Source organism: Catharus ustulatus, chromosome 2, assembly GCF_009819885.2.
Source record: "Catharus ustulatus isolate bCatUst1 chromosome 2, bCatUst1.pri.v2, whole genome shotgun sequence".
Taxonomy (NCBI): domain Eukaryota; kingdom Metazoa; phylum Chordata; class Aves; order Passeriformes; family Turdidae; genus Catharus; species Catharus ustulatus.
Genome location: NC_046222.1, coordinates 91381484 through 91409303, shown reverse-complemented (window position 1 = coordinate 91409303; position 27820 = coordinate 91381484). Strand labels below are relative to the sequence as shown.

The 27820-nt window shown below is 37.6% G+C and overlaps 1 protein-coding gene across 3 annotated transcripts in view; it reads right to left on the bottom strand.

Annotated features, from left to right (window-relative positions):
- OCA2 (OCA2 melanosomal transmembrane protein) overlaps positions 1 to 27820 on the bottom strand; it is a 190701-nt gene that overhangs the window by 25979 nt on the left and 136902 nt on the right. For all 3 annotated transcript variants that reach the window (XM_033053545.1, XM_033053547.1, XM_033053546.1), the window contains 2 exons: positions 26903 to 26996; positions 14183 to 14276 (listed from right to left, as the gene is read on the bottom strand). In XM_033053545.1, coding sequence (XP_032909436.1) covers positions 14183 to 14276; positions 26903 to 26996 — 188 coding nt within the window. The remainder of the gene's footprint in view (positions 1 to 14182; positions 14277 to 26902; positions 26997 to 27820) is intronic.

The following is a 27820-nucleotide window of genomic DNA, read 5'->3' as shown; positions in this document are numbered from 1 at the left end:
TAGAATAACAAATACCATGGAGGGAAAATTACTTGCACCCCAATTACAGGCAAACCAAGATTATCTCATATCCAAAAGAGACTCCAGTGAAAAAGAAAGCCAGTCTGGACTAGTTGAACCACAGAAAGTTGTGGAGGGAGCACAATAGCTGATGTGATTTCAGAAGTCATTTGCACATTTTAGAAAACTATACTTGGAGGAGCATGACTTTTTCCACTTCTTATCATGTTTTACTTCTGTCATTCAAAATGTATCAGTAGCTTCCCACATTTATGACAAATATCTCATTTTGATAAATATTTTCTGAAAACATTAACTAAAATTAATAATCTACCTTAGATGTTTTCCACCTTGTATAACATGGAGATAGACTCAACACACAGGTCAGCTGGCCACCACATCTATGAAAAATCTTTCCTTTTCCATGTGCTGGGTGCAGTGAGATAGTAACAAAAAACAATTCAACACAATTGTTAACTCAAAGACTCAAGACTTCCACAAGGTGGAAGAAATCAGCAAAAGCTATTTCAGTGCTACTTCTTTTCTTGCAAGAAAAATACCTCTAATCTTAGCCAGCAAAACAAGGTGGCAACATCAGCCAGCATGACCATAAGAGTAGGATCATTCAAGATTGAGACGGTAGACACTCCTTTCTTCTCACACAGACTTACTTATGGTTCAGCTAAGGCACCACTAAACCTTTTAAAGATCTGCAATGAAACATCAGTGCTAGACCACAGTGGAGCAGAGACATGAACACAATAGCTCCTGACACATGGCCCACATTCTCGTTAGCACTGCTGACATTGATGAATTATCTTGGAGAATAATGCTCTGACCTCTTTTAACTGCTTTCTGATTTAATAGGCACCATTAAAAAAAGAAATTTAAATCACAATCATGACAAGCCTAACAGCATAATGGTACATGTGACCTTCAGTTTGTGCCTTTTAGCATTTAACAAAAGCATATTTACCTCAATGCAAAAGCAAAAAAGGTTACAAATTAACTCCTGCCTTCTACTGTAGAACTTTAAACAACTACAGAGTATTTTTATTTTCAGTCTAGAAACTCCTAAAACTGGATAACACCTATTTTAATTTATCTTTTATCTAACCATGAAATTCTGTGCATTTAGATACAGAACCACTCAAACTAGTTTTAGAGGATTTGGTGGAAATTAAATGCAGTGAAATGAAAAATGAGGTAATTTACTTGCCTTTTAAAAGCTTGCTGGAAAGGTGAATATTCTCAGCTATGATTTCAGTCTATATTAGTAGTGATAAAATATGAATCCTCATATGTCAGTAAAGAAAGAGGGGTTTTTAAACTTATTTTATCTAAACGTCCTCACCTCTCAGTGAAAAGTTGTTTTCTGCAGATTTTTCTAGTAATCAATTTTTCCAGTTTTTACATGACTGCTATTTAAAGAGACACTGAAGAAGCACTACACTGCTCTTTGGGGCAGACATTCTGATTTTCAAACCACCTTTCAGCATAAATCATATCTGCTATAAAATCCTGGGCTTTAGAGATACTTCAAGAAATTTTTTTATAAAAATATGATTCTGTTCATTTTTAAAAATTGATCATGTGAGAGTTTCACCAAACCTATCTATCTCACCTACCTACATGTAGTAAAACTTCCCTTTACTCTTTACAGATTATTAGAAAAAGAGCAAAAACATTTGAGCAGTCTAAACAGAAAAACTCTTCAAATAAATTAATAATATCTTTCTTACTACAATATTTGCTTATGCAATGATCAGCATAGCTTTGCTACTTAAAAGAGGAAATTATTTCAGAAAACTTGTATATCCTCTTCACATGCTAAAAGTCAGCTTTGGAAACAAGAGTCTAAAGAAATACAAGATTTAATTTTGGTTTTTTTAATGTCAAGCCAAGGCAAGAAAGAACTTCTTCGTAGACATGGTTTAAAACTCCAGTTTAGGAAAAAAAAGTTTTATTCAGGACCACGCTAATAAAAAGTCAACAAGCATGGTCTCTTGTGTATGTTAAATCACAAACACAGAGCAAGCTGGCTGTGGGGTAACTAAAGGAATCATTCTATCCTGATGCACATCTGATTTAGTTCATGTATTTCAATATTCACCTTTATGTGAAAAAATCATTAATTTTAACACAATGGCAGTAGATTAGATGGCCAAGACACGTATGGGTGAAGAGTAAGAAGCTGGGTGTTAAAGCAGTTAAAGCTTTGCTCCAACAGCATGAACAATGCAAGCCTCTAAATGGGCTTACCAAGTACCAGCTTCAACCTGAAATAAGGCCTGGGTGCACAATGGCCTCTCTCATCCTTCCTTCTCTCTCTCTTCTCCTCTCCTCCCTCCACCAGTTTTCATGAGAAGGAAATGCAGAAAGAAATGCCAGATTGGAAATACAGCACACACCAACCCATTTATCAAACTAGGAGTCTCAGGTTCAAGGACTTAGGGGTGATGCGTTACCTCACCTCTGCACCATGTGCCTCTAAGACACTTCTATTAAAGTCAAGGAGTTTTTGCAGAACTCAAAAAATTGCAATTTTATTCTGGTGCATCTGGTAGATGAAGTGGGGGAGAATTTTATGACTTTTCCTTCCCAAAGGAAGATATAATCCAAGATACCTTGAAATCCTCTGCATAAAATAGTTTCTAGAAGAGTTTCATTGCACAAACACAGCAGAATATCTGCTTTCTGACACTGTCAAAAACATCTAGAAATCATTACTCTTAAAATTATTTTCATTCCAAGTGTTGATGGGAAGTTATTACCTATTGATTTAGTTGGTAGCCTATACTTATAAAAGGTGACCAAGAATGAGTTATGGTCCATGTTAAGAAAATATAGATATATATTACATTTACTGCTCTCCTTGTTGTTCATTGATTTGTTTTAAAGTGTTAAATTGCTTTATACAGTTTGTGACTTAGAAGATCCATGACATACCATTTCTAACAGAATACACTATAAATATGATCACTCCTAAAACCTGTATATCTAGTAGCAACACCATTGTGCTTATAAATTCCCAAGTAAGAGACACAAATCTTCCATCCACACTGGATGCAAATATGCTTTTCAAAATAAAAGGATCAGTATCCTGCATTTCAGCTTAACAAGAAAAATTAAATTCTTCTCTGGTTTCAGTGTAATCTGAACCACATTTTCTTTCTATACTCTATTTTCATGTGGCTATTTCTGCCTTACTTAATTTAGTGATATGTGCCAGTAGACTAAAAAGATCCATAAGAATTGGACAGATAATTAAATTAATATTATGTATACATATATTATTGTTCAAGAGAAAAAAGGTATACCAGCAAATACACCAGAAATGTGAATAGTTAGCATTCATGAAACATTTAGGGAAGAGCTTTTAGAATTACATTCATTACTCACTTGTATGACTGATCAGTATTCTTTAGAACTTGTCCTTTAATACTCCTGAGCTTAACCTTTCAAATTTATGAATTTCTGTATAACTCAAAGATTCTAATTTCCAAAGAACCACTGATTTCCAAATTTAAAAATCAAACAAAAACAAACAAAAAACCCAAACAAAAACAAACAAACAAACAAATAAATAAGTAACCCCACCCACCAGACTTCTTCACAGATCATCGCTGTCCCGTTTAGTGCACACTTTCCCCCAATTTGCACCTTCTTGAAACCTACAAAAGCGTAGGTTTCTGTTCAATACACAGTGAGTTAGTTCATATACCAAATAGCAGATTCTGGAATGCCAGGGGTAGCTTGGACTTTTCTCTCTGTTCTTGCATAATCATTTTAATCAGGAGATAGTCTGAATTTCATATCTAGTATTTTGCATTCATAGGAATCTAGAAACAGTAACTTTATTCTTGTGAAAGAGAAAGATATCCTGAAATTCAAAAAGGCAATTCAGAAATAATATATGAGACATCCTTAATGGCATATAACACTTCAGAATTTAAAATAAGAATGTTTTTAGCATCAAAAAGTCAATCTGGCTCTTAGATTAGTATGGTTTGTGTTTACCCTTCATCTTTCTCCCTTTTTTCCCCTCTCTAAAATATGGAATCTTAATATCTGATAACAATTCTACAGCCAAGTAGCTTGATTATATGGGATTACATTCATTTTATTCACCTGAGGTTTATTCTTGACAGTTACTGACCTGAACTCAAAATGTATGATAATAAAATTTTAATTTAACTTCTTTGTGTGTTTCAAGGACACATACATATAGAAACTATACAATTTATAATTGCTTTGAAACCAATCTCTAAATCTTCACTATGAAAGATTCAAAACTGATGATTTTATGAGCCAGTGTTCAATTAATAATGTTTTACATGAGAAGTATTATAGAAATAGAAAGTTGCTTTTTTTTCATATATATATACACACCTTAAAATATGTAATATTGTTGCATATATCACTATATATATATACACACCTTAAAATATGTAATATTGTTGCATATATATATATATATATATGTGTGTATATATATATATACACACCTTAAAATATGTAATATTGTTGCATATATTTTACTATTATTTGTTTCCTTGCTCAAAATCTCATTTAATTAACTGATGTCAACATTTTGTAGTCAGATCTATTTCTTGAAAATTATTTCAGGTGTATTTAGGATTTGGGTTTATTAACACAGAAGATCAAGTGAAAAGAGTTACACATGAGATTGAATCAAATTTGCCATTTCAACACAAATAGATACTTGTAAACAGTTTTTTTCTTACATTTTGAATACTGCTAGTGGATATGACCATACCAAAAGAGTAGTGCAAAACTACACTGGAATTACTGGACTATAATCTCACATTGATTGAAAAAATAGAAGGCAATTCCGCTATCCTATAGGACTTGGACAAAAGGAAGCATCCAAAAAACCAGAACTTTTTAAACTTCAATAAGGACAAATGCCAAATCCTGCCCAGGAGGAAGAAAAGCCTCTGCAACAACAACATGTGGGGACAGAGCAACCATGGAGCAGCTCAGTGAGGAAGGCTCTGGAGTGGTGATCTTCACATGAGCCTGTGGAAATCCCAGTAACAAAGGCAGCCAACAGCCTCTATAACTCTATGGAAAGGGGAGGATCTCTTCCAATCTGAATCTTTCTATGTTTTTTTCCTATTATCCTATGATTAAATACTACTTCTATGACCTTACTCCATAATATTCAAGTGACACATCTGAAGGATCACTGCTTGCTATGGAGACCAATGAAACACTGGATCATTGCAATTGCATTTTACATGCCCTTTTTCAAAATCTCTGAGGATGAAACACACACATTTCACAGAATTTAAAGGCTAAAACCATACTAAAATTTTAATACCTGAACACAGCCTTATTTATGATGAGTGAGATGGCAAGTATTTAAATCCCATCTTTCTTTACTGAAAACTTAAAGCTAATCCAAAAGCCTTCACAGCAATAAGAGAAGAAAAAAAGTAATACTTGTATGTCCATGGGCCAAACAATTCAAAGTTATTAGTTCTGCTCAGAAGACATAGGAACATTTTAAGTTCCATGAAAACTTCACGGTAAAGATAAGTCATGTTTCAAACTGGAAAAAGTAATGTTCTCTTACTTAAAGGCTCAAAATACTACTTTTCACCCTTTTTTCTAGAAAATAAATGGTAAATCCATATTCGTTCACATTTCCACTTACACTGTTTGCAGACCTTAAATAAAATGAGAAGAAACATTAAAACAACCAAACCACTCATAACTCAGGAAATATTCTTAAACTGGTGTGCACTGTTGTTTCTTTCATGGGGTTTGATGCAAGCCATGCAAATATTTACAGTAAGCAGCATTTATTTTATTCAGCTGGCACAGATGTCAATATAACATTTGTTTGAGAGCAGTCAACACTGACACTTTAAAATATAGCACTATTGTTGTTGGATAGCTCAAAAAACCCCCTGGCATTTTCCTTAACAAAGCCAACTCAGAATCTAATAATTTAAGATTAATAATACTGAACAACCTTTCTGCTGAGTTATCAGCTGAAAGTTTTCTATAGGTTTGCCCTTTCTGTCACAATAGTGCATAGGATGTTAAAATGTAGATTACATTTGTTAAACTCAGTTCCCTAAATCTGATAGAGATTTTCATATGCAATTGTATTTAAAATTTCTTGTTAAAATGGACTACTAAAAAACCCTTCTAATATTTTTCTTACACATATAAAGAAATCAAGATAAATGTAAAAACAAGTTTTAGTAAACCTAAGAGATCCAGATTTTTAAGCATATTTAAGAAGTTTTATTAAGGAAAATTGTGGAAAACTTGCCCATGTATTAATGCATGTTTGTTGACTGTGCTTTACTCAAGTGCTATATTTGCACTCATTTGAAGAGAACTCTTATAATGTTGTCAACATTTAACCTGTGAGTGTTTACTTTTCTTTATTGATCAGAAGAGTAATGGGAAGTGAGATTGAGATAATTGTTGCATCATAATTGTTTAAACCTTTTCTCAGCAGCTCACAGAATCTTTCTTATGTGCTTTGAATGTCCCCACATTCTATCTTATGGAGCTGCAGTTGATCAGAAAGACCACAAGTGAATTGAGTTTAGGTGTTTTGATACCACATTGCTCAACCAAAGTCTCCATCACCAGAATTCATATCCAAAATGTAGGGTTGGTTTTTTTCTGATCAAAATTAGCTTTAAAAGAGCAACAATGCATTTGTGGCATAGAGTTAATAGCAAGAAAATATGAGAAAAAGACACTAAATTATCAGGAATTAAAAGGACTAGAGATGTCTAATAATCCAGTAGAGACATTTATATGGTTGATAATCCAGTAGAGATATTTATATGGCTTTATAGGGTCCTGTGTTTTTTTTAAATAGTTACTTTCTGTAAGTTGTGTAAACAGGATACACAGGAGGTAGCAAAGAACATCACATTTGTCCTCCCATGTACATAAATGACAGTTCTCACGGGAAGTACTGTTTCACAGTCCTTGCATCTGAGTGCTGTCAAAAACAAATAGGACAGCCTACAGAAAACATTTTTGCTGTGAATACTTCACCAAAAAAATCCTATGATAAAACCAATTTTTCTTCCTAAGCTATTATCAGAAACCAATATTTTTGAAACCTAAAAATTATTCTTATTCCCAGAGAAGACAGAGAATATTAATTCAGCTTTGCAGAGGGTGTATGAAGGGAGGGCAATGACAAAAATATGCAAAACCTGAAAATATGCACAATGCCTTCAGAATTATATCCAGCTACCCTTACAACTGTAACTCTACATTAGACTCTTAGGCTCAAACCTCTTCCTCTGGGCAGGCTGATTTCCTCATGTATTAAATAATTTTTCTCACATTCTTATCCTATTACATAGAGTTATCCAATCCATTCTTCCCATAACTGGCACTGTAATATAGCACAGTCAACCAAAATTCACTTGAAATAAAATTTGAGTATTTCCCATAATACCTACCTTATATTTTTGTCAAATATGCTAATCATTTATCTGTAATTCACTTTTTCTATTGACATCACACATCATGGACACAGAGGGGTGATTGATATTGAATTACAATAGGATGAAGGAGCATAAGCTACTTGATATTTGAAATACTATGTGTCTTTATAGGGTTATAAAAGCCTATCTTACAGAGAAAATTAAAGTCAAGTTGTAAATTGTATAAGCAAGTAAAAAAAGGTTATTAAAACCTCTACAGCAATGAGAGATTCTTATATTACAGAGTTGGAATCAAATTTTTCATTGGTAACAAAAATATTTCTGTGCATAATTTTTATGTTTCACAAGACGGTCTGACCTAGGAGAATGCTGTATTGCAGCAAACAAACTCAGACAAATGCTATTAAAGGTTTTGAAACTATTATGAAATGAAACATCAAGACTAAAAGAGACATCTGCAATGTTATTTATCTTATTCCTTGGGAAAAATAAAGCTCTGTTGATTATTTTACAGTCTAAATTTATATAAAATCATGATGTTAACCTCTAGAATTCATCCAGGTAACAAGATTACAATGTTTTTATCTGGTCATTTGCCAAGAGAAAAGTTCTCTTCTAGATTTGGGCTTTTCCTTTGTGTTAAGCTCTTATTTAGGTGTAACATTTCTTTGATAACTACAGTAGTTTCACGAATACAAGCCGCACGGATTATAAGCCGCACCCCCGGTGCCTCGACAATGTTGCTGTCTTTGTCAATAGATAAGCCGCACCCCGAATATTAGCCGCACTTTCGTTCGTCGCGAGAATCCGTGCGCAGCTTTCACAAATTGGCCAATTAGTAACAGGATCGCGGCATAGCGGGCTTTACTGGTTCGGGGCGGGGCCAGGAAGGCTCGGCCCGCTCATGGTTGCCGACGGGGCCGGGTGGCCCAGCTCAGCGCCACGGCTCGGCGGGGCTGGCCGGGTGGTGCTGCCACCGCCGCCGGGCTCGCTGGCCCCCCTCTCCCGTCAGCACCGCCCCGCTGCCGCGTTCGCTCGCCCGGCTGGCAGGGCTGCCGCCGCCGGGCTCGCCGCCCGCCCCGCTGCCGCTTTCGCTCGCCCCGCTGCCGCTTTCGCTCGCCCTGCGCCGCGCCTCGCGAGCGCCGCGCCTCGCGAGCGCCGCGCCTCGCGAGCGCCGCGCCCGCCCCGCGCCGCTTTCGCGAGCGCCGCTTTCGCGAGTGCCGCTTTCGCTCGCCGAGCACCGCTTTCGCGAGCGCCGCTTTCGCGAGCGCCGCTTTCGCTCGCCCCGCCGGCAGGGCTACCGCCGCCGCCACCAGGCTCGCCGGCCGCCCCCTCCCGTCTGCACCGCCGCCGCGTTTCCTCGCCCTGGCCGGCACTGCAGGCCCCCGCACCGCCGGGCTCCCCCACGCTGCTGGCCCCGATTCTGCTGGGCTTCCCCCGCTGCCAGGCAGCCCCACCTGCCGGCCTTCCTGCTTCTGCCATGCTCCCCTGCACTGCTAGCCCCAGTTCTCCCGGGCTCCCCCGCCATGCTGGCTCAGGCTCTGCCGCCCTCCCTGCCCCGCCCTGCTGGCTCAGGCTCTGCCGCCCGCCCCCCACACTGCTGGCCCCGCCTCTGCCAGGCTTTCCCACCTCTGCCGGGGCCGGCCGGGCTCCAGCTTGGCTTGGGGCTGCCGTGGGCTCTCACTTCCGTGTTGGCAGCTTTTAGAATTTTGTTAATAGATTAGCCGCCCCGGAATATTAGCCGCACTTCCGGGTTTCCACCAAAATTTTGGTCAAATTGGTGCGGCTTGTATTCGTGAAATTACTGTATACTAAAATCATAAAAGGAATATTATCCTTTCCTGCCTTCTGCTTACTCATAAATGCTGTCTCTGAGCCATTACCTTCATATTACTAACATATCTGATGTTTTCTACAGGGTCAAGACCATGAAAATAGTTGCACTTCTGTCTGGAGACATAACGATCATTTGTTTGATCTGATGTTTGCTTGTTTTAATGTTTACTCTTCACCACATACAGCAAATATCCCACTGCTCCCTATCTCCCTTTCCAAGCCCCACAAACTCACAACTCTTTCTATTTCTACCACTTTTGTGTCCATAATGTAGGAAAAGTATAAGAATTTGACTTGGATTTACACTGAAATAGCAAATTGAACAGGAATTTGATATTGCCTAGATTAACAAAGCAAAAGCAAATAGCTCCACATTCTGTATTAAATCTTATCTGTTTTAAATGTGAAAAAATAAGAGGACATTGACTAGAATATCATGTTCAGCTCTGGCCTTCTAAATTACCAGAAAGATAAGGAAATACCAGGGTATATCTAATATTTTTGGAGGAGGAAAGATAAAACACATAAAGTTTGATGAGGAACTTTTCAAAATGAAACAAGAGCATAATTTGTCTTTACTGATTCCAAAAATGTAAGAGCATCTTTAAGGAAATTATTATTCCAAGCTTGCTCTTCTTATGACTTTCAATTTTGTTCTTGTCATAATATTGCTTTCTTTCCTTTTGAATTTGAGTTATACCAAATGAATCATCCAGTGGCAGTCACTCATTATTTGCCTTCAGATTTCTGGGGCTGGTTAAAAGCTGAATCCCTAAGTGGCTGAGCTTGGAAGGCACTACTGAACTCACAAGAAGCCTGGGGAGTAGCATTAGTGACTGGTCTCTAGCAGGACTTTGTGCAGCTGATCAAGCTGAGAACTTCTTTCTTTTCCACATCCTCTGTCAGCAGGTCCTTTCCCCATTCAATGAGGCTCGTATGTCCCTTATTCTTCCCTTTGCTGCTGATATACCAGTGGGAGATCATTTTCGTATTTCTACGACCATGTCTAACAGATGCAAAGATAAAAATATTTTCATGTTGATAAATTAAAATTATTGCAATTCTGTATATTCTAAATGACGTGAAGCTTTTTATTTTTGTGGAATGTAATGAATAATCCAAAAAGCTCACAAGGTCTGGAAACAGCAAGTAGAATTCATGGCATCCAAATTATCTTTTCTCATAGGTAATCTTGTTCTTTCCCTGTGAGCACTGTTCAGACAGAAATGGTTTCTACATGAGTAGATGGGTAATGTCAGAGAAGAGAACAAGATCTGAATGCATTCTGGGTAAAACATTTGGTGACACTTGCCAGAACATTCACAGCAAGGCATGCATGGATATGATCTGGTATTTCCTCAATCAGCAGTGTATTCTGAACACCAGGCTGCTACAGAGAGCAAGCTCTCTTCTTTCTCCGTATGATCTTTCTCACCCAAATGCCATCCTACTGGAACTATCTTACAGGCACAGCACTTCCAGCACATGGGCCTGAGTTGCTCGGATGGTGAGAAAGGGACACCAGACCTGTCTTCCCCTTACATTCATCCATGGAGGACCAGGTCCTTGAGTCAGCAGGACTCCTGATCCAGGAAAAGAAACAATTAGTTGTTTTTCTGATGGGGATGGTTCCCCAGGAGTCTAGAGAAATGTCTGAAAGACTAAAGCACCCATGGTTGTACAGTTACACACCTCTCCAGCACAGGATTTCTTCTGAGGAAGGTACTCCAGAGAGAAGCACATCAAGCTGTAAGACCTCAGCATTCTAGGCAAGTTACCAGACCTGGCTCTGGCTGGGCAGCAGAAGAGCATTGCATAACATATCTGCTGGGTTGCCTCTGCTACCTTCTTAAAAAGAGAAGGGAAATCTTGAACTGCACCAAGTACCACTGTGCAAAGACCCACAGAGAAAAGGTCATGAGCCCATAAACCCTCTTACAGAGCAAGGAACCTGCTACTTGCCTTTTTCTCTCCCTGCACAGAGAGTCATCACAGTGTGTCTCATCATGAAGAGCCCACAGCTTCTACAGAATCTCCCCCTCTGTATTCATCAGACACGCTTATCAACCCAGTCTGGAATTCCTCTTACAGACCACTGTGTCAAAACATGGTTTTCAAAAAAAGCTTCTTCTAGCAAAGCCCCTCCTTAAATACATTTTCATTATTTGGTTTAGCATGCAGCTAGGAAGGAAGTGTCTTGGAAGCAGAGTACTCTGCTCTATGACACTAAGCACCACTTGAGACAGAGGCAGCATGGGTTTCCTGTACAGAGACACTTGGGAGGGCCAGAACACCAGCTCAGGCTGACATAAAAACATCTTAACAAAAGCCCGTCAGCAGAGGGTCATCATCTCCCCACACAAGGTATCCATGATTTTTCTCTGGTGACTCACAGGGGTTTGCAAGATGGCAGAGTAAAAGTCTCTGTCCTTACTGGGAGAAGCACTGCAGAGGACCCCTCAGTGAGGACGTGAAACCTATTGAGTCATCCTGGGCAAACAGGGAAGAAATGCAGAAAATTCACTTTATACTTTGAGGCAACCTTCATAAATAAAAGTAAGCAAAACCAAAATCCTCAAGGGATATACAAAACCCCTTTTGATGCCAGGAGAAGCCTTAAAAATTTTCCTAACACAAACTGTCAATTGTGATCTGCCTGATCAGTGATTAAAAAGCAGCCAGAAAAAGTAGGGGTTTATGTTTTTCTGCTAATTAATATCCATTGCTATCTCCCAGAGATCACTATGGATTCTGTTCTCACATCTTTGTTCAAGGTGGCTACAGTCTTTCCCACTAATGGCTTCCACCAAAAGCATATGTATAGAAGGCAATTTCAGAGCATCTGTCTACTGTCATCAGTCTTACCAAAGAATATATCCCAGTAAACATTACTGAAGAGATTAGCCAGGCTTTACATCTTTGTTTTTTTCAGTCAGTCTCATAGAAGGTTTAAGTACATTTCGTTACAAAATCTACATAGAGGACACACTGTTTATGCTACACACAATTTAAATCTCCAAATGCCAAGGTCAAAATCTGTGAAAAATGAACAGTACAATCCACAAGCTCATTATTAGTACATCACCATTTTTTGTGCAAGGGCTTGACTTTAATAGGCATCTGCCTTTCTAAAACATATCATCAGAAGACTGTGGGTGAAGAGCTAAACTGTGCTGAGTAGCACATCCATGTAGCCTGGATTTTAGCAACAGCACTTTGGACCACCTTTCTTTTTAGGGTTATCATTAGATTGGCTTTAGAAAATCCTGTTTGATTAATCATATTAATAACACAGGTTTGAGGGCTTTGAGGTAAACAGTTTAGAAGAAAGCTGATAGAGCTGAGAAACTATAACAAAAAATGTAAAATAAGTAAAGAGAAAAAATAAATTGGTGTGAGCTCAACAGTATCCTTTGCCCTAAACATGCAGAAGAAAGAAGCAAGGAATTATGCTTTAGCTAAATCAGCCACACTTTAAACTTGAACTTTGTGTTTCATCCTCAGTTTGTCAGTTTACACTTACATCTTTCAACTACCATCTCAAAAATTGGAAGTATTTGGAGAAATACTGAATTGTTGTATGCATTAAATACACCTTGTCCCTTAAAAACCTGCTCATGAATGACCTGCAAAGAAAACTCCACCATTAAAAAATCTTTTAATTATTAATTTAAAATTATTAAGCAACAACTTGAGTTATTACTGGCTGCTCATCACACTTTCATTCATATTTGCTAAGCAGCTGGTCAAAACAAGTACAGTAATTTCACGATTATAAGCCACACCATTTTGACTAGAATTTTTATCCCACCCCGGAAATGTGGCTTACACTCAGGAGCAGTTAATATGTGAAAAATTTTCTGAAATTTCCAACCCCAGAAGTGGAAGCTGAGGTGCCGAGCCGAACACCTGCCAGTAAAACCCGGGATTGCGCGAATGTTACAAATTGGTTACTGTGTTGCACGGTGGGTAGAGGCAGCTCCCTGCCACCAGCAGAGCGGGGGGGGAGGCGGGGGCTCCCTCCTGCCGGCCCCGCGGCCCAAGGGAGAGGTGGGGGGCTCCGTGCTCGCCTCCCACCGGCGCTGCAGGAGCAGGCGGGGGGTACTCTGTGCCCTCCTGCCACCGTGGGGTAGTGCTGGGCCGGGGCGAGCAAGCCCAGCAGTAGCAGTGGCTGGCCCCAAGCAGCCCCGCCGAGTGGCAGCGCCGAGCTGGGCCACCTGGCCCCATTGGCAGCCCCGAGAGGGCGGAGCCCGCACGGCCCGAGCCGAGCCAGTAAACCCCGTGATTCTGTTACTACTTGGCAACCTTGTTGCACGCGGGTCCTCGCTGCGAATGACAGAGTGGCTTATAATCAGGTGCGGCTTATACATGGACAAAGAACAAAATGTTGCTGACACCCGGAGACGCGACTTGTAGTCCATGCGGCTTGTAATAGTGAAATTACTGTAATTACTTTTAAGTAAATAGTTCATTTGTGGGATCATGGAGTGAAAATCAACTCAGTCTAAACTAGCAAATTCTGGTTTCTCCTGATGATAGAACATCCATGAAAATGTGCAGATGAGAAACTGGATTTAAACTGCATTTTAAAATAAAGCAACAATTTATAATTTCTACAAAGTTGAAGACTGAGATTAAGCAAAGCAGGAATTTTGGAGGCTTTGTTTCTCCGGGAGTTCCACTGTGCTGCCACCACCTTCTTGCATTCTATCAACATTGTACAAAAATAAAGCGATCTGCCTTTCACCTGCATTTCAGTTGCCAAAACCAAATTAAAAACACAGGTCTATTTTAAAGACCATTCCTATAGATTTTTCTCTGTAGAAGATTCAATGTTTTCCGAGAGAGAAAGAAAAATCAAGTTGAATGTGAGAAGTTTAAAATTGTACCTGAAGAACTCCATGAAAGTGAAGCCATAACCATGCTGTTCAGCAATTCCAGCACAAACAACATTTGCAGATGCTCCGATCAACGTTCCATTACCTGCAGTTCAGAAAACAAAGACTAGTTTATAGTTGTGCTTTCTTTCTTACCCTTCCTATGTTTATTCTCTGTTAAAGTCCTAAGATGGACTCATTACAAATGAAAAATCAATTTCTGTAGTACAGGTTTGGAAAGAAACATGCAGTGAATACTTCCACATCCTACAAATAGCTTCATGTTTTGAAATATATGCCTGGTATTATTCCTTGGTTCTACTTAGGTCAGAAAAATAGAGAAGGAACATAGCACCAATAAGAAAATAACACCATAGACCTGCATTCAGATTGTTGATTTTTAGTTTTACTTAACTAGAAGGGGCCATCAGATGAGATGAAAAAATGAGATAGATTGGGGATGCTAAGAAAAATGGATGCCTTTTTTCCTAATGTCAACTTGATATTGACAATGTAGTGTTTTCTTTATTGATAAACTAATTAACTTGCAAGATATGTTTTGGAATTTTTATTAGAAATTTAAAACACAGTAAGTGTGACAATGGAGACGAATGGATCTGTTTCATGTCTCTCTCCCAAGGCAAAAAGATCACAGCCTTTGGTTACCTAATCACCATGCTTCTCCAATAAATAAGGGAGTAAAATTTCAATCCATGAACTTCACTAAGTTACCTTATATAAGCCCCCATAGGAGAGGAACACAACAAAGAAAAATAATTTGCCACATTTATAATGTGCATCTATCCTCACTTCTTTTCTCCCCAGCCTCTTCCAGAAATTAATTTATTTCTTCATTTTCTCTAAGCTTTTAACAATCTGGCAATGTATAGAAGTTAGGTATTCAGAGCTCAGAAAGAACGAACCATTTTCTGCATCATTCCCATGAGTCATTCCTCAGACTTATACATGCTGCATACTTGACTTCCACAAAGCAGATGGCTTCTGCAAATGTTTCTGATCTAAGGCACGACTCAGGAAGTGACACTGACTCCTACATGCTGTTCTTTAACTGAAGTTTTGAACAAAGGAGGTAAGAATCTAAGAGAATTTTTTTTATACTTCGGTAAGTCATCTCTTTTGCCATACATCACTACATTAACAATCCATTATTCTAAGCAGAAGCCTTCCTTTCCTCCCGTTGGCATGTAGTTACTCTTCTTATTTTGGTTCTGTTAAAAATTTTAGCTCCATGGAAACTCTCTTGTCTGACTTTGAGAGAAACAGATCATAATGCAATTAATGCTCCAGTTAATTGTTTTGATTCAGTAAATATTTCAGGTCACCCGGAGATTGGTGTATCAAAAACTATCTCAGAATAAAGGCAGAATTATTCCCCCAAAGTATTCACACATGTTACTGCTACAGCCTTCTGCACCTGAAAGTGCACACCAAATTAGAAGATGTCTAAAAATATTCTTAAAAAATAATATAACACTCTTAAATTCAACAAAAATGAAGTGCTATAATTCAGATGGTTTGGTCATTATAGTGACAGAGCAACAACTTTGAGGAAAAACTAAACCCCAAAAGTCACTTGGGAATTTTTTATTATTATTTTTACTTGATTTCATGAAAGTCAAAGCTTTCCAATAATTTTTTTTTTTTCAATTGAGTCCAAAGAAAATGCATGATTTTTATTTATTCCAGGATGGTCAATTATTATCAACACACATCAAGCAGCAAACAGATTTTCATCCTGGAGTGGAGATCTGAACAAATTATCTATTGTCTCATGTGAGTGGCCTAAGCAACACCTATTAAGAACAATAGACTGGTTTTATTTTCTCATCAGCAGCCTCAAACAGCTCCTGAGCAGGTGCCACTATGGAATAAGGAAGACACAGAAATCTTGGAGATTTCTTGAGATGAGTAAAGCATTCCACTCCTACTCCCTCTAGTCCCAAATAGACATTTTGAATACTTAATTCTCCCTCTTTGTTTTTTTAAATTCCTTTGTTTTCTGCTCTCCTAGGAGCTATGCTGGGTGACCTGCTTCCTACTTGTTGTTTTTAAGGCTTTGACACTGCAAAGGGGCTGCTCAGTGCAGAGATACATTTTAAAAATATTGTCCAGCACTGGTCGGTAGGAACATCACAGCTCATTAGTCCTGCTGTCTCTCTCTTTGCCTCAAAGTATATTCTAATTACTTTAATGCATGTTTAAAAATACAAAACTGAACTTGAAACAACAGCTTTCCTCGTAGATACTGCCATGAGAAAGCCAAAACACAAGGCGTGTGGCTTAATTGAAAACAGAACAAATGAATACAGCTACATGTAATTAGAGGAGTCAGGAAGGAACACTTCAGGAATTTTCAGTTCCAAACTAATCACTAGTCTACAGCATCCAAACATTCCATAAGAGATTTCTGCTCTATGTGTATCACAACCAGTCATCACTCTCAGAATAATGTTACTGCAGACAAGGAATAGCTCTGGCTTCAAATTAAAGAAATGAGACTGAAACTGTGCTAGTCCCACGGTTCTGACTAGATACAGTTGAGATCTCCAAACAGCATGAGCTCTCCTATACTGTATGGGCTATAGTAATGCCTGACATAATGAAGTATTATGGAAAGAGTTTCTGCTTCAGCAGTGAATTGATTTCCCCAAGTAGATTTCACTTGAGAAGAAATCGTCACCTTAAATGTTATCTGTGAGGAGTAGTATTACTTTTTCATTTGTTTGGAGCGTGTGTGCAGTTTAATTAGGCACTGGCTCAGCAGGTTTCAAAGAACTGCTCTCAAATTAAGAACAGAGGCAAACTTTTGTTTCACCTCCCAGGAACATCTGTCTCCATGGCACGGGTTTAACTCAGTAGTGAAGCAGCAACACCACGACCCTCTGAATCATGGAAACTGAAGACTAGGTTAATGTACACAGAAACCTAAATTCGTTCTAATTGATGGAAATTAAGAATAGACATTTTTTAGGACTTCACCCAGTCTTCACTTCATCTTCACATCATCTGCAATGTCAAGAACAGTTCAGCTTAAAAAGGCTCCTGCTTGTTTGTATGCTGAAAACAACACATGGGTCAGCTGTATCGACACAATGCAATAATTAATCTGTTTTGAGGACTCCTATTGTAACTTTGTTGATGACTCCTACTCACCCTTTATCACAAGGCAGATAGCTACTGAGAAACTGGATTAACTACAATGAATTGTTACATTTCTAATGTCAATAGTATGTGAGATCTCTGAAATAAGTAATACATTTTATTCTGAATATGTCTTCTTCCTTTTATTGTTGACAGACTAAGTGCACTGTTGTCAATATTAACTGTGCTTAATAGTTCATAAGCATGAAGTCAAGAGAGACCTTTTTCTTAATAAAAAAATAGTGATTCTAAGTAGCTGCTTATGATACACAGAAGAAAATGGCAGAGGAATCCTCACAGACCTTAATAATTTTTTCATGGAGCTGCCCTAGCTTTGTACAATCATTTCAGAAACAAAGTAGAAGGTCTTCTAGTACTTTTGTCTAGAAAAGGTGATATAAGAGTTTCTTTCTGATATTTCTCAAGGCAAATAACTTTGAATATCTTTTGGGAATATGAAATCAACCCCAAGTGTAAGACAGTATTTAACAGTTTTAGTTAAGAATAAATCTATCAAGAAATATCCAAGCTCCACACATTAAAATGTGCCTTTTTATCCCCAGCTAACTTAGAGCAAGAAGCAGGAAGATGCTGACGAGGTTTGGTAGGTCTGATTGGATACCTGCATTATCCACCAGCCCCACTTCTTCCAACCTTCTTCCATTTGTAGCTACTTCCACACCACCCAGCACTCAGCTCTTGCTGCATGGCTCCTTCAGACATTGCCAAATCTGAACCCAGACCTTGCACACCACACACAGTGTACCTCTCGTGGGCCCAGACAGCCTCTTCCTCAGTGAAGAGTTTGTCCAAGTGCCTATAACCTGCAATGCATTGAGGATCAATGGTGGGAGAAGCGATTAGGCTTACTGAAAGAAAGGCTGGGAAATCAGATTAGAATCACAACCAGAAAAGGGAGAGAGTTTGGATCAATAATGTGCATCCTATGACTTCAAGCCTCATCCTCAGCTATTGATTTTTACTTGTCAGCAGCACATCTATTATGTCTAAATGCTGTTAGTTCTTAGGAGTCCCTTTGGCATTGCCCCCTCAAGAGCAAGCCTAACCCTTTTGTTTGCTGCGTTAATATGTTTGCTTGAAGAATCAACTCAAAGTGCCTGGCAGGATTAGTGTTTTTTACTCAAAGCAGTGAGAAATCAAAGGGAAGGGATTACCACTAATAAAGCTGTTTGGCCTAGCCTAAGCAGCCATCATAACAACAACTTCCTTGAATATAAAGGCGATAATACCTTGGGTAACAACCAAGTGCATGGCTAACACAAAAGTTTGCTTTGCTGTGAGAATTACAGATCATTTCCCTTCTACATGCCCTGATAGAGGAGAACAAGCTATGCCTGTGCTTAACCAAGAGGCCTTCTGCATTTTCTCTCTCCTGTATCTCTGGACAGCTAACGCAGATGTTAAAAGACTGCCCTAAAAGCTCTGAGAACAGCTTTTCCCCAGCCTTTAACACGCATCTGTGACAGGCCCAGTTTTATACAGGACAGTTGTTCTGCTTTTTCCAGACAAGGATTCTCTTTCTGAAACAAGGAATTTTCCACAGTCATGAATAATTTTAGGGTAAGGATTATCAGCCCTGCTTTTTGCTGTAATGAATCATTCCATTACAGTATCAAAGCAAAACTTACTGAAGGAAGCCAGCTCCTTGCTTCCAATGCATTTTTAAAAGAAAATCTTGTGCAGTCTCCCATATAATTTACATTGTAAAATAAAGGTAGACTGATGTGCCTGGCTTACTTTCCACAGCATATTCTCTACTTAAAGCCCAGACTGAGAAAATGTAACAAATCTGTCTGCCAAAAGGAACACTGACCAGTTCTGGTTTTGATTAGCTTCATAGAAGACAGCCTTCATAGCTTTCATAAATTTTCAGTTTCACACAAAAGTAATACAGATTTTCCTCATTAAAAAACCCCAAAAAACCCAAAAAACCCCTACATTTATATTAATCTGTTCAATCTCCACAAGCCTTGAATATCTTTGTCATCAATGAAAAAGAGAATCAAAGCCAATTGAACAGTAGCAGTCCCTGAAAGCAACATCAAGTTATAGGCATGCATGAACTCATTTAATATTGTTAGTTGTGAAAAAATGCAGTCTTATGATACCAATTTTTTTTTATGTTACTGATTTGGAAATATTTTGAATGGAACATTTCTACACACATGCATAAACTTAGACATTAAAGGGGAAAAAGTGAAATAACATGAATGAAATTTTTGAGTTAGGTTATGAAAAAAGTTCATTGAAGTGCATTCAACCCAATGCTTTCAATCAGGTAGAATTTACCACTTTTTCTCACCACTACAACACCACCAGCAGGATAGTTGTATAAGAATTACACTAGTGAATGCTCATTGTTTCCTTTTTGCTATGAGAGGAAAAGGTGAAATTTCAATTTGCCATTATTCTACCAGAAGTGTGAAATAAATAAGGTGAGTGGCTGAACATCCTGGACTTGTTATTTTAGTGACCTAAAGAAATCCATAAACTTCTATGAAATCCAGACATCTGTAAAAAATACATAAAACCTGAGGAGACCACTAATACCACTTATCTCCTCTGAGTCAACCTACCCAATACAAGTGTGAAAAATACTATTATAATGATGGATAGTGCCAGCAGTCTGACACACCATTCCCCTATGCCCTGAGACACATATTCAAGTAGCTTTCACTTAATGCTTTTAATGCTGCACATATTTCATCTCTGAATTTTAGATTCAAAGACTCAAACTATGTCTCAGTTTCACAGTTTTGCCACATGTATGTTAATGGGGATCAAATATTGAAAAACTGTTTCATATACAGGAACCTAGCATAAGAGTACATTATTCAACTTTACCATAATATACTCTGAAGATAACTGTGCTAAATAGATTTATCAATATCTATATAAATAACATCTAGACCATGATTATAATTTTCCTTAGTGTCATATAGAATGTCTGATTTGTTAATATAAATCAATATGAATATTGCAAGATTTTTTCCTCCTTGAGGTGCAGTAGAGGGGGCACTGCCTGGCAAGTGTCTGCAGAGGAAGCAAAGTAGATAATCCAGTATTATATTCTGCACTTAAGTGTTTCAAGTCTTGCTGTAGCTTCCCTGCCTTGTTCTGTCTGATAGCCCAAGTGCTACCTTCTAACTGAATATTCCTCTTCTGCTGACAGCTGTTCACAGTCTGTATTCTCATACTGCAGCAACTCACTGATACAACATAGTCAGTTTGCCTATTCCATATAATTCTGAAAACAGAAGTGGCTAAGATGTCTGGAAAGAATATTCTGCCGTTTATGATAAAGAAATGCAAAAAGCAAGTAAACAAAATTAAACTCATCTCCACACATAATTTGTAATAGCCCCAACGCCATGTCTGATCATTATCCTATCCCTAATTCACAGAACTTTATAGCTTGCAGTTATTTTACACAGATTGAAAACCATTATTAGAAGCATTTCAAACTTATCAGTAATGCTAGCATTACAATCAAGTGATTTTGGTGTTTGGTATAAAATTATTTTCTAAATCAATAACAGATATTACACATAGCTGTCTTATTTTCAATTTAAAATCTAAGACTTACTATCTAAACTATAAATCCTCATCAGTGCAGCTGAAACAGCACCCTTTACCCCATATGCTTCATATTTCACCCTTAATGACATACATACATCCACATATGCATGTCTGCCAAGGTAACTCTTTCCAAGCTTAGAAGAATGTCCTTGCTGAAAAAATATACTAGTTTTCAATAGAGGGGTTGTCTTCCATATTAACTCCATATCTTAAAACCAAACTGGTCTCTGATACAGCCTTCATACAGACAAAGATATGTCTGTCAATGGACACACTTAGTTTTGCCTGGTTTCACATTTTAAGCTCAACATTTTGTTCTGTATCTCTTCCATACCCCAGAGGACAATTTTTGGCAATCTTAGAAAGTATCCTTTAGTTGCAGGGAGTCTGGAAACAAGCCTTGGTCTCACACCAAGGGTTTTTCAGCACTGCTGGGCTTTAAGAACTTCAAACTGAAAAAGCATGAAGATAACGCAGAGCATAAAATCCTGAAAGAGCTAAGGAAAAGAGCAACGGGGTTTTTATAGAAGGTTACAGATTCTGGCTGTTACAGAAAAAAGCAAGAGGACAGTTTGGGCACTCAGGTATTAATTGAGTGAAAAGAGTCCTCATGCTTATATCCAATGTTTTTCATACTACAACCAAACTTTCAGGTAACATCTGAATGAGTTCTATATTAAGAACAAGAAAAGAGTAATACCATGGACAGCAGCCACTATAGAATTAATATCCATCACTGCAAACATCATAAAAACAATGCAAAGTACATTTAGAGAGCAAATTAGATATTAGTGAAAGACATACAAAAAACATGCATCTAGATATGTACAATTTAAAGGTATAACACTGCTAAAGACTGCCCTGTGGTCTTTAAATGAAAACTGTGAGGTATTTCCAAAATTTGCCTATTTGATTTGCCTGCATTTCAAAATCAAGACCAGCAACATCCTTTTCCTTTTGAAAGATTGCTCTATTCCCTACAGTACGACCCTTTTATTTTGATTGAGTTTTATATAGAAAAATAAAATATTCATCTGAATCTGAACTGCTTTGCCCATAAGACATAGAACTGAGCCCCAGGATTTCTTGTCATTAAAAGGCTCTTTTAGAACTAATAGGATTTTCCAATATTCGTGTCCTGGTTAAAATCAAGTTCAGGTACATATATTGTCTCTAACAAAAAATTTTCCTACAGTTTCAATTACACATTTTGTACAATAATAAATATCAAATCCAAAGCTGAATACTGCTCCTCCTAAATAACAGCAATATTTCTGCACCATGAATTAAATTTTTGGTAGACTTTTTTAATATTTCAGATTGAAAAATGTTACGCAAATTCGATCTATTGTAACTATAGAAAAGTAGCTACAGTTTTTCATAATGTTAATTATTGTATATTTATTACATTTTATATTTTCTGAAAGATATAACTTTTCCTCATATTGCAGAGAAGGAAGGTTGGTTTATGAATATAAACAATATTTTTAGCTTTATACCTTCAGTGTGTCTAAAGGTTTAAACCTAGTTTAGGATTTTATTGAGCAGAATAGGCAGGAATAATAAATCAGTGATACTCCACTGTGCAAGGCCCCATCTGCACCAGGGACCTAAGGAGGGCTGCTGAGAGGCAGAACAGCTACAGCACTGGACTATTGAGAGAAATCCCACTGTTTAGCTGCACTGTGGGATGGCTGTAATAGCTGTAATTAGCACAGTGTCCTGTGGATAATGAATTTTATTCACACCTGGGTTTTGACCTGGTAAGGTTAGAAGAAAAGTGCCAGCTATCCTCTCTTCCTGCCTCCTGTCTTGTCACAGAGCCTACAACTGAGTTGTATGGCCTGAATGCCTCCTAGAAACTGCCCATTTCTGCAGAATTGTAACAGTAATGACTTTCAGGTGTTCTCCTTCAGAAAAATACACAAAGAAGGAAAATAGTGCAAAACTATGTATTATAAAAAATATCCCCTCTGGACCACATTATTAGTCACTGCAGCAAAGTTTTTACACTTTTCTATGCTAGCAACTCAGATTCCAAAAGGTAGGAAATTCAAAAAAATTATTTTGATATTTTTCTTTTGCTCTTTTTTTAAAAGCATACTTCTTATAAATCATGATAAATAAAGAGAGAAAGAGATTAAAAGGTAAATAAATGCCAACTTTTTAAATGTCAAATGAAGAAAAACCCCGAAATAATATCTTAGCTATAACTCTTAGCTCAGTAAATAGTCTAGTTCTACACAATTGAACAATCTTAACAGGTGAATTTCTGACTGTACACTCACTCATTTTAAGTTGAATCCTTATTTTATGCTCTCTTAAAAGTCATGAGCTGAAATAAAAAGTGCAATTACAGTTCCTCTTCTTCTGAAATTGCTGTAGCTAGCAACCTTCATTTGCTCTCCAGAATTTCAGCATTCCCTAGACACTATTGGAAGGTCTACATAAAACTCAGTCTCCAGAGTGCAATAATTCCGTCAAGTAGTAGAATACAAAACATTAATGAATGAAGTTTTAGTCAGTGCCCTCTCATGCAAAAGTTATATAGATACAAATTCATCAGAACACCCCAGAAGTTTCTTCCTCATTTACTTCCTTTAGTACCTTTTATATTTCCTGTTTTCTTTCCCTTCACCGTTAACATGCAATTGAAATACTGGCAGATCATGCATTTTAAAATTCCATGAGCAACACAATTTTTCCAGATGCTTAGACAGCCTGACCACAAATGCCCAGAAAGATGTGAATTAATAGGATTGGTCAGCATCCAGAAGATTTGACCAACCAAAATCCCCAAAAGCCTGAATTCATTTCACCTGTCTTTGGGAACTCCTCTCAGTCACATGAGGGGCTCCAATGTGCTCTGCAGAGATCATCTGGCAATTTCAGTGGATGAATAAACACCTTGGTCATACTGCTGTCTCCATCACCAAATGTGGAAGGTGGGGTACCATACTCCTAACTTACTACCTATGTCCTTAAATTCTTAAAGAAAGGGACAAATGTAGATCTAACTTTCCAGAACCAGGTCACCTGGAAAATTCTCATGTTTATTTCTTAACTGTGTGAGATTGACCTGACCTGAACAAGAAAATTTCTGTCAAAAGGAACAGGCCAGCTATGAGGGATATTGAAAGAATTTGAAATTGTGACACCCTCACCAGGAACTCATCATCGTCATCACTGCCTTGGCTTTCTTGATTAAGAGACAGGATTTTTCATCCTTTCCCACTTTCAGAGACACATTTCACAGAACAAGGAGCATCTATGTGATGTTCCTTTCCTCCTTTTGTCTGAGCACCAGGCCATGAAAGACAGAAATGCAGCAGCAGCAGCTCTCTTTTGGGACACAATGAAAACTACGTGGCAGTTATACCATCAAAGGTCTTTTCATCGTATTTGAGACTGACTCCATCCTTCTTTCATTTCCAAGACAACAGCTAAAGCAATGAAGGAAAATTACTGCCTTTTCTCATCCTATCATCTTCCAAATATGTAGCTGCCTGTGCACTTTGTGGCAATAGGAAAAAAGTAATTGCAACCACGGGAAAATTTTTAGGAGAAAATGGATGCCGTTTTCCTAGACAGGCACAAATGCTGTTGCTCCCTTTACAGACACATTAGTAGTGTTTACTCTGAGCTACAGAAATGTTATCGTATTACCAGAAATTAAATTCTGCATTATGTAGCAAACAGCTAACCCTATAATATGTAGTTGTAATCCATTATTTCATAAGAATCTTCTACAAAATATCTTGTTTGTCAAGTTCCCTTGGTTGCATAAGCAGTGATAAGATCCAATCTTTTGCCCTAAGCACCAGGCAGTAATGATATCATTGTCATCTATTCTGCAACTGCATTAGCCTACCTCGAGGATTCCTCCACACACTTCAGGGATGATGGGAATTCTCTTTTGGAAATTATCTTTAAGGACCTTCAACATTTCCTTTTTTAAGAAAGAAAAGCCTTATTTCCCTCACTTTTCAAGGCTGCATCTTTGAAAGCTAAAGCTTTCACATACTTCTTATTCTCCAACAATAAGCTCCTGTCCATTAGCTTTTCATCAATGGAAAATCAAAAGCATATTAAATTGCAGCCTAACACTCCTTAGAAGACATTTGCCAGTATAACTCAGCATATGCTCAGCTTTATCTTAATAGAGAACAGTCAGGAAAGTTTAAGCTTTTGCTAATAATGATCTAACCTTTTATCCAAATATTTGTATGGAGTATATCTGAACCCTAGGTACCTCCTATGGATCTCTAATCTCTTTAATTTAAATAATTTTCATGGTTCTGTTTACATTTTTACTTTTGTTTCATATTGCATGCACAGAGAAGTCTCTCAAAATCCAGACATCCCTTCAACAAATCAAATTAAAGGAATTTGGGTTAAGATGATAACTGATATTTTAGGAAAATCAGCTGAGACTGGTAAAGGTTCCAAGATTCATAAAGTGCATCCCGCTCAGAATATATCAGCCTAATCTGCCTAATTTTATATTCCTTATGCTATTTCTTTTAATCTGAAAAATTTAATGAAATGAAAGTATGTTCAGTGATCAACAAATTCACAGAATCATAGTATCATTTAGGTTGAAAAAAACCTCTAAGAACTCTGAGTCCTATAAAAAGGTGAGGAAGTACAACATTTTCATGGTAAACATCTATATGAAGATATGCTGATTATTCCAATCACTGGTTTTAAAGAGAAAGAGATTAAAGTCACAATATAATGATGAGTAATGATGAGTACAAAGAGATATTCCTCAAATGATTAACTGGTGTGAAATTGTCCTGCCTTTGAAAGATGCTCTTAAAATTCAATCTGTAAATTACATCACTATAATCACTGTTAGGTATTAAGGTCACTTGTACTAGCAATCACTTAGCTGAATAAACAAACCTGAACGTGAATTGCACACAAAAGTGCTTTAGTTATCCCTGTGGAGTCACAGGAGCTGTTTGGAGGGGCATGGAAGGGAAGAAGGGGTGGATCTGTGGTGGAACAACATGTTATTAATTGCAACTTTAAATAACTTAACTACCTAAATATTTAGGGACCAAAACATAGCCAATACTATGTAATTAGCATTAAAATTGTAAGTAGTAAAAAAAAATTCACTTTATTTGTCATTTAAAACTTACACATTTTAATGGCACTTAGTGGACTCGCTATATGGAGATGTTATATTGTAATGCTTTCACAAACCAGTTCCAAAATATTTTTTAAAAATCCTTGAAAGTATCAATTTAAAAACTACTGGATTGCTATTCTCTTTTTTTCTTACAAAAATAGAGACAAAATCCAGGGCCTACAGTCCATACATGCAATCTTTGTAATTTAAAAAAACAACTCCTTGTTTTGTGCTAATGTACTGACAATATACAAAATCCTATTTAACACCAAGATGGGCAATAGAAGAATGGCTGTTTGATTCATTATTAGAGATACATTTCCCAAATAAATATATTTTCCCAAAAGTATTTTCCTTAGAATGAGGAGTAACAAATAGGTCAGAAAATGGATACTGAAATAAGTTCTGTAAACCAGCCAGAAAATCTCCCAGTGACTTCAGCAGATTTTGAATCAAGCATTCAGATCTTAGCTATTATACATTTTCTGCATCTTTTCAATGAGCAATGACGGCTTTCTGTTCTGAAAGCCGAATGTATCTTTGTCTTTTCTCTCACAAAAGATCAGAACCCTATCAGCACCATCTGGACTGTTCCTTTGTATGTTTGTAGATTATGCAGATACAGACTTCAAACACAGACTGCAAAAATCCTATTGTGGCAGCAGCAACTGACTGGGATCTTCATCCAGGAGTGCTTTGAAGTCAAAGGAGCTGAATCAGGCCCTCCATATGCCTTGTACAGCAAAATGATTGAACTTGTTGTGCTGGTTTATACATGCAATAATTGCATAGCTATTACCTTATGTCAGCTCTCTCACATAAACTCTTACCTCCAAGACAAGCACCCATGGCCAATGAGAAGATTAATGGTTTCATAGGCAAGTTAACATCTGGATCCTTACTCAGATTGAGAAGCACAGGAATCTGTGGTTCAAGAGGAAAAGAGAGAGAATCAGAGAACATTATCCAACCATCGGCACAACATAAGTAAAGTTCATTAAAGGAGAAAGCTTAAACCACCAGTAAATCCAAAGAGTAATATGGGGGAGGGAGAGGGAGGGAATTGTTTTATTCTTGATGTTGCTTTTCTTAATTAGTTTATTTGCATCATATGCTTGATTTATACTCATGTTTTCGCCTGACTGTGCTAGTCCCATAGCTGAGGAGAAGCTATTGACATTAGGCCAAGCCTGGCACAAGTATTGCTAACAAAACTGGGGCTGTCTTCAGGTTTTGAGTGTCCTCCATGAGACCCTCTAGGTCTGCAGGGAACTGACAGTGACTATAAATCAATTACCCTTTCATTTCTTGAAAGCTAAAGGACAGAGATGTGAATCCTCTTCTCGTTTGAAATGACAGTAAAAGATGCCCAGTGAAGATGGCTGTAGATCATGAGTCAGTAACCAAAATACTACAAATCCTTTTTGTAACCAAAATTATCTGATCTATTAAGGAAAATTCGAGAAAATTCCATTTGGCAGGCTTCTGAATTCATAAGCAGATCAGAGTTATTTTACTTCTTATTTCAACATTATATTTACCAGAGAATGTAGATTTAGTTCACTGGGAAATATTTGCAAATGGTTTAATGCCATCCAGCAACTAAGCACCATGTGGTTCCTATCTCATACTCCCCCACACCTCCCCTTAGAGGGAAAAAAGAATCAGGAAAAAGCATTAAGCCTTCTGGGTTAAGATAAAAACAATTTAATTATTTAAAAAATATTGTTACAATAATTAATCATTGT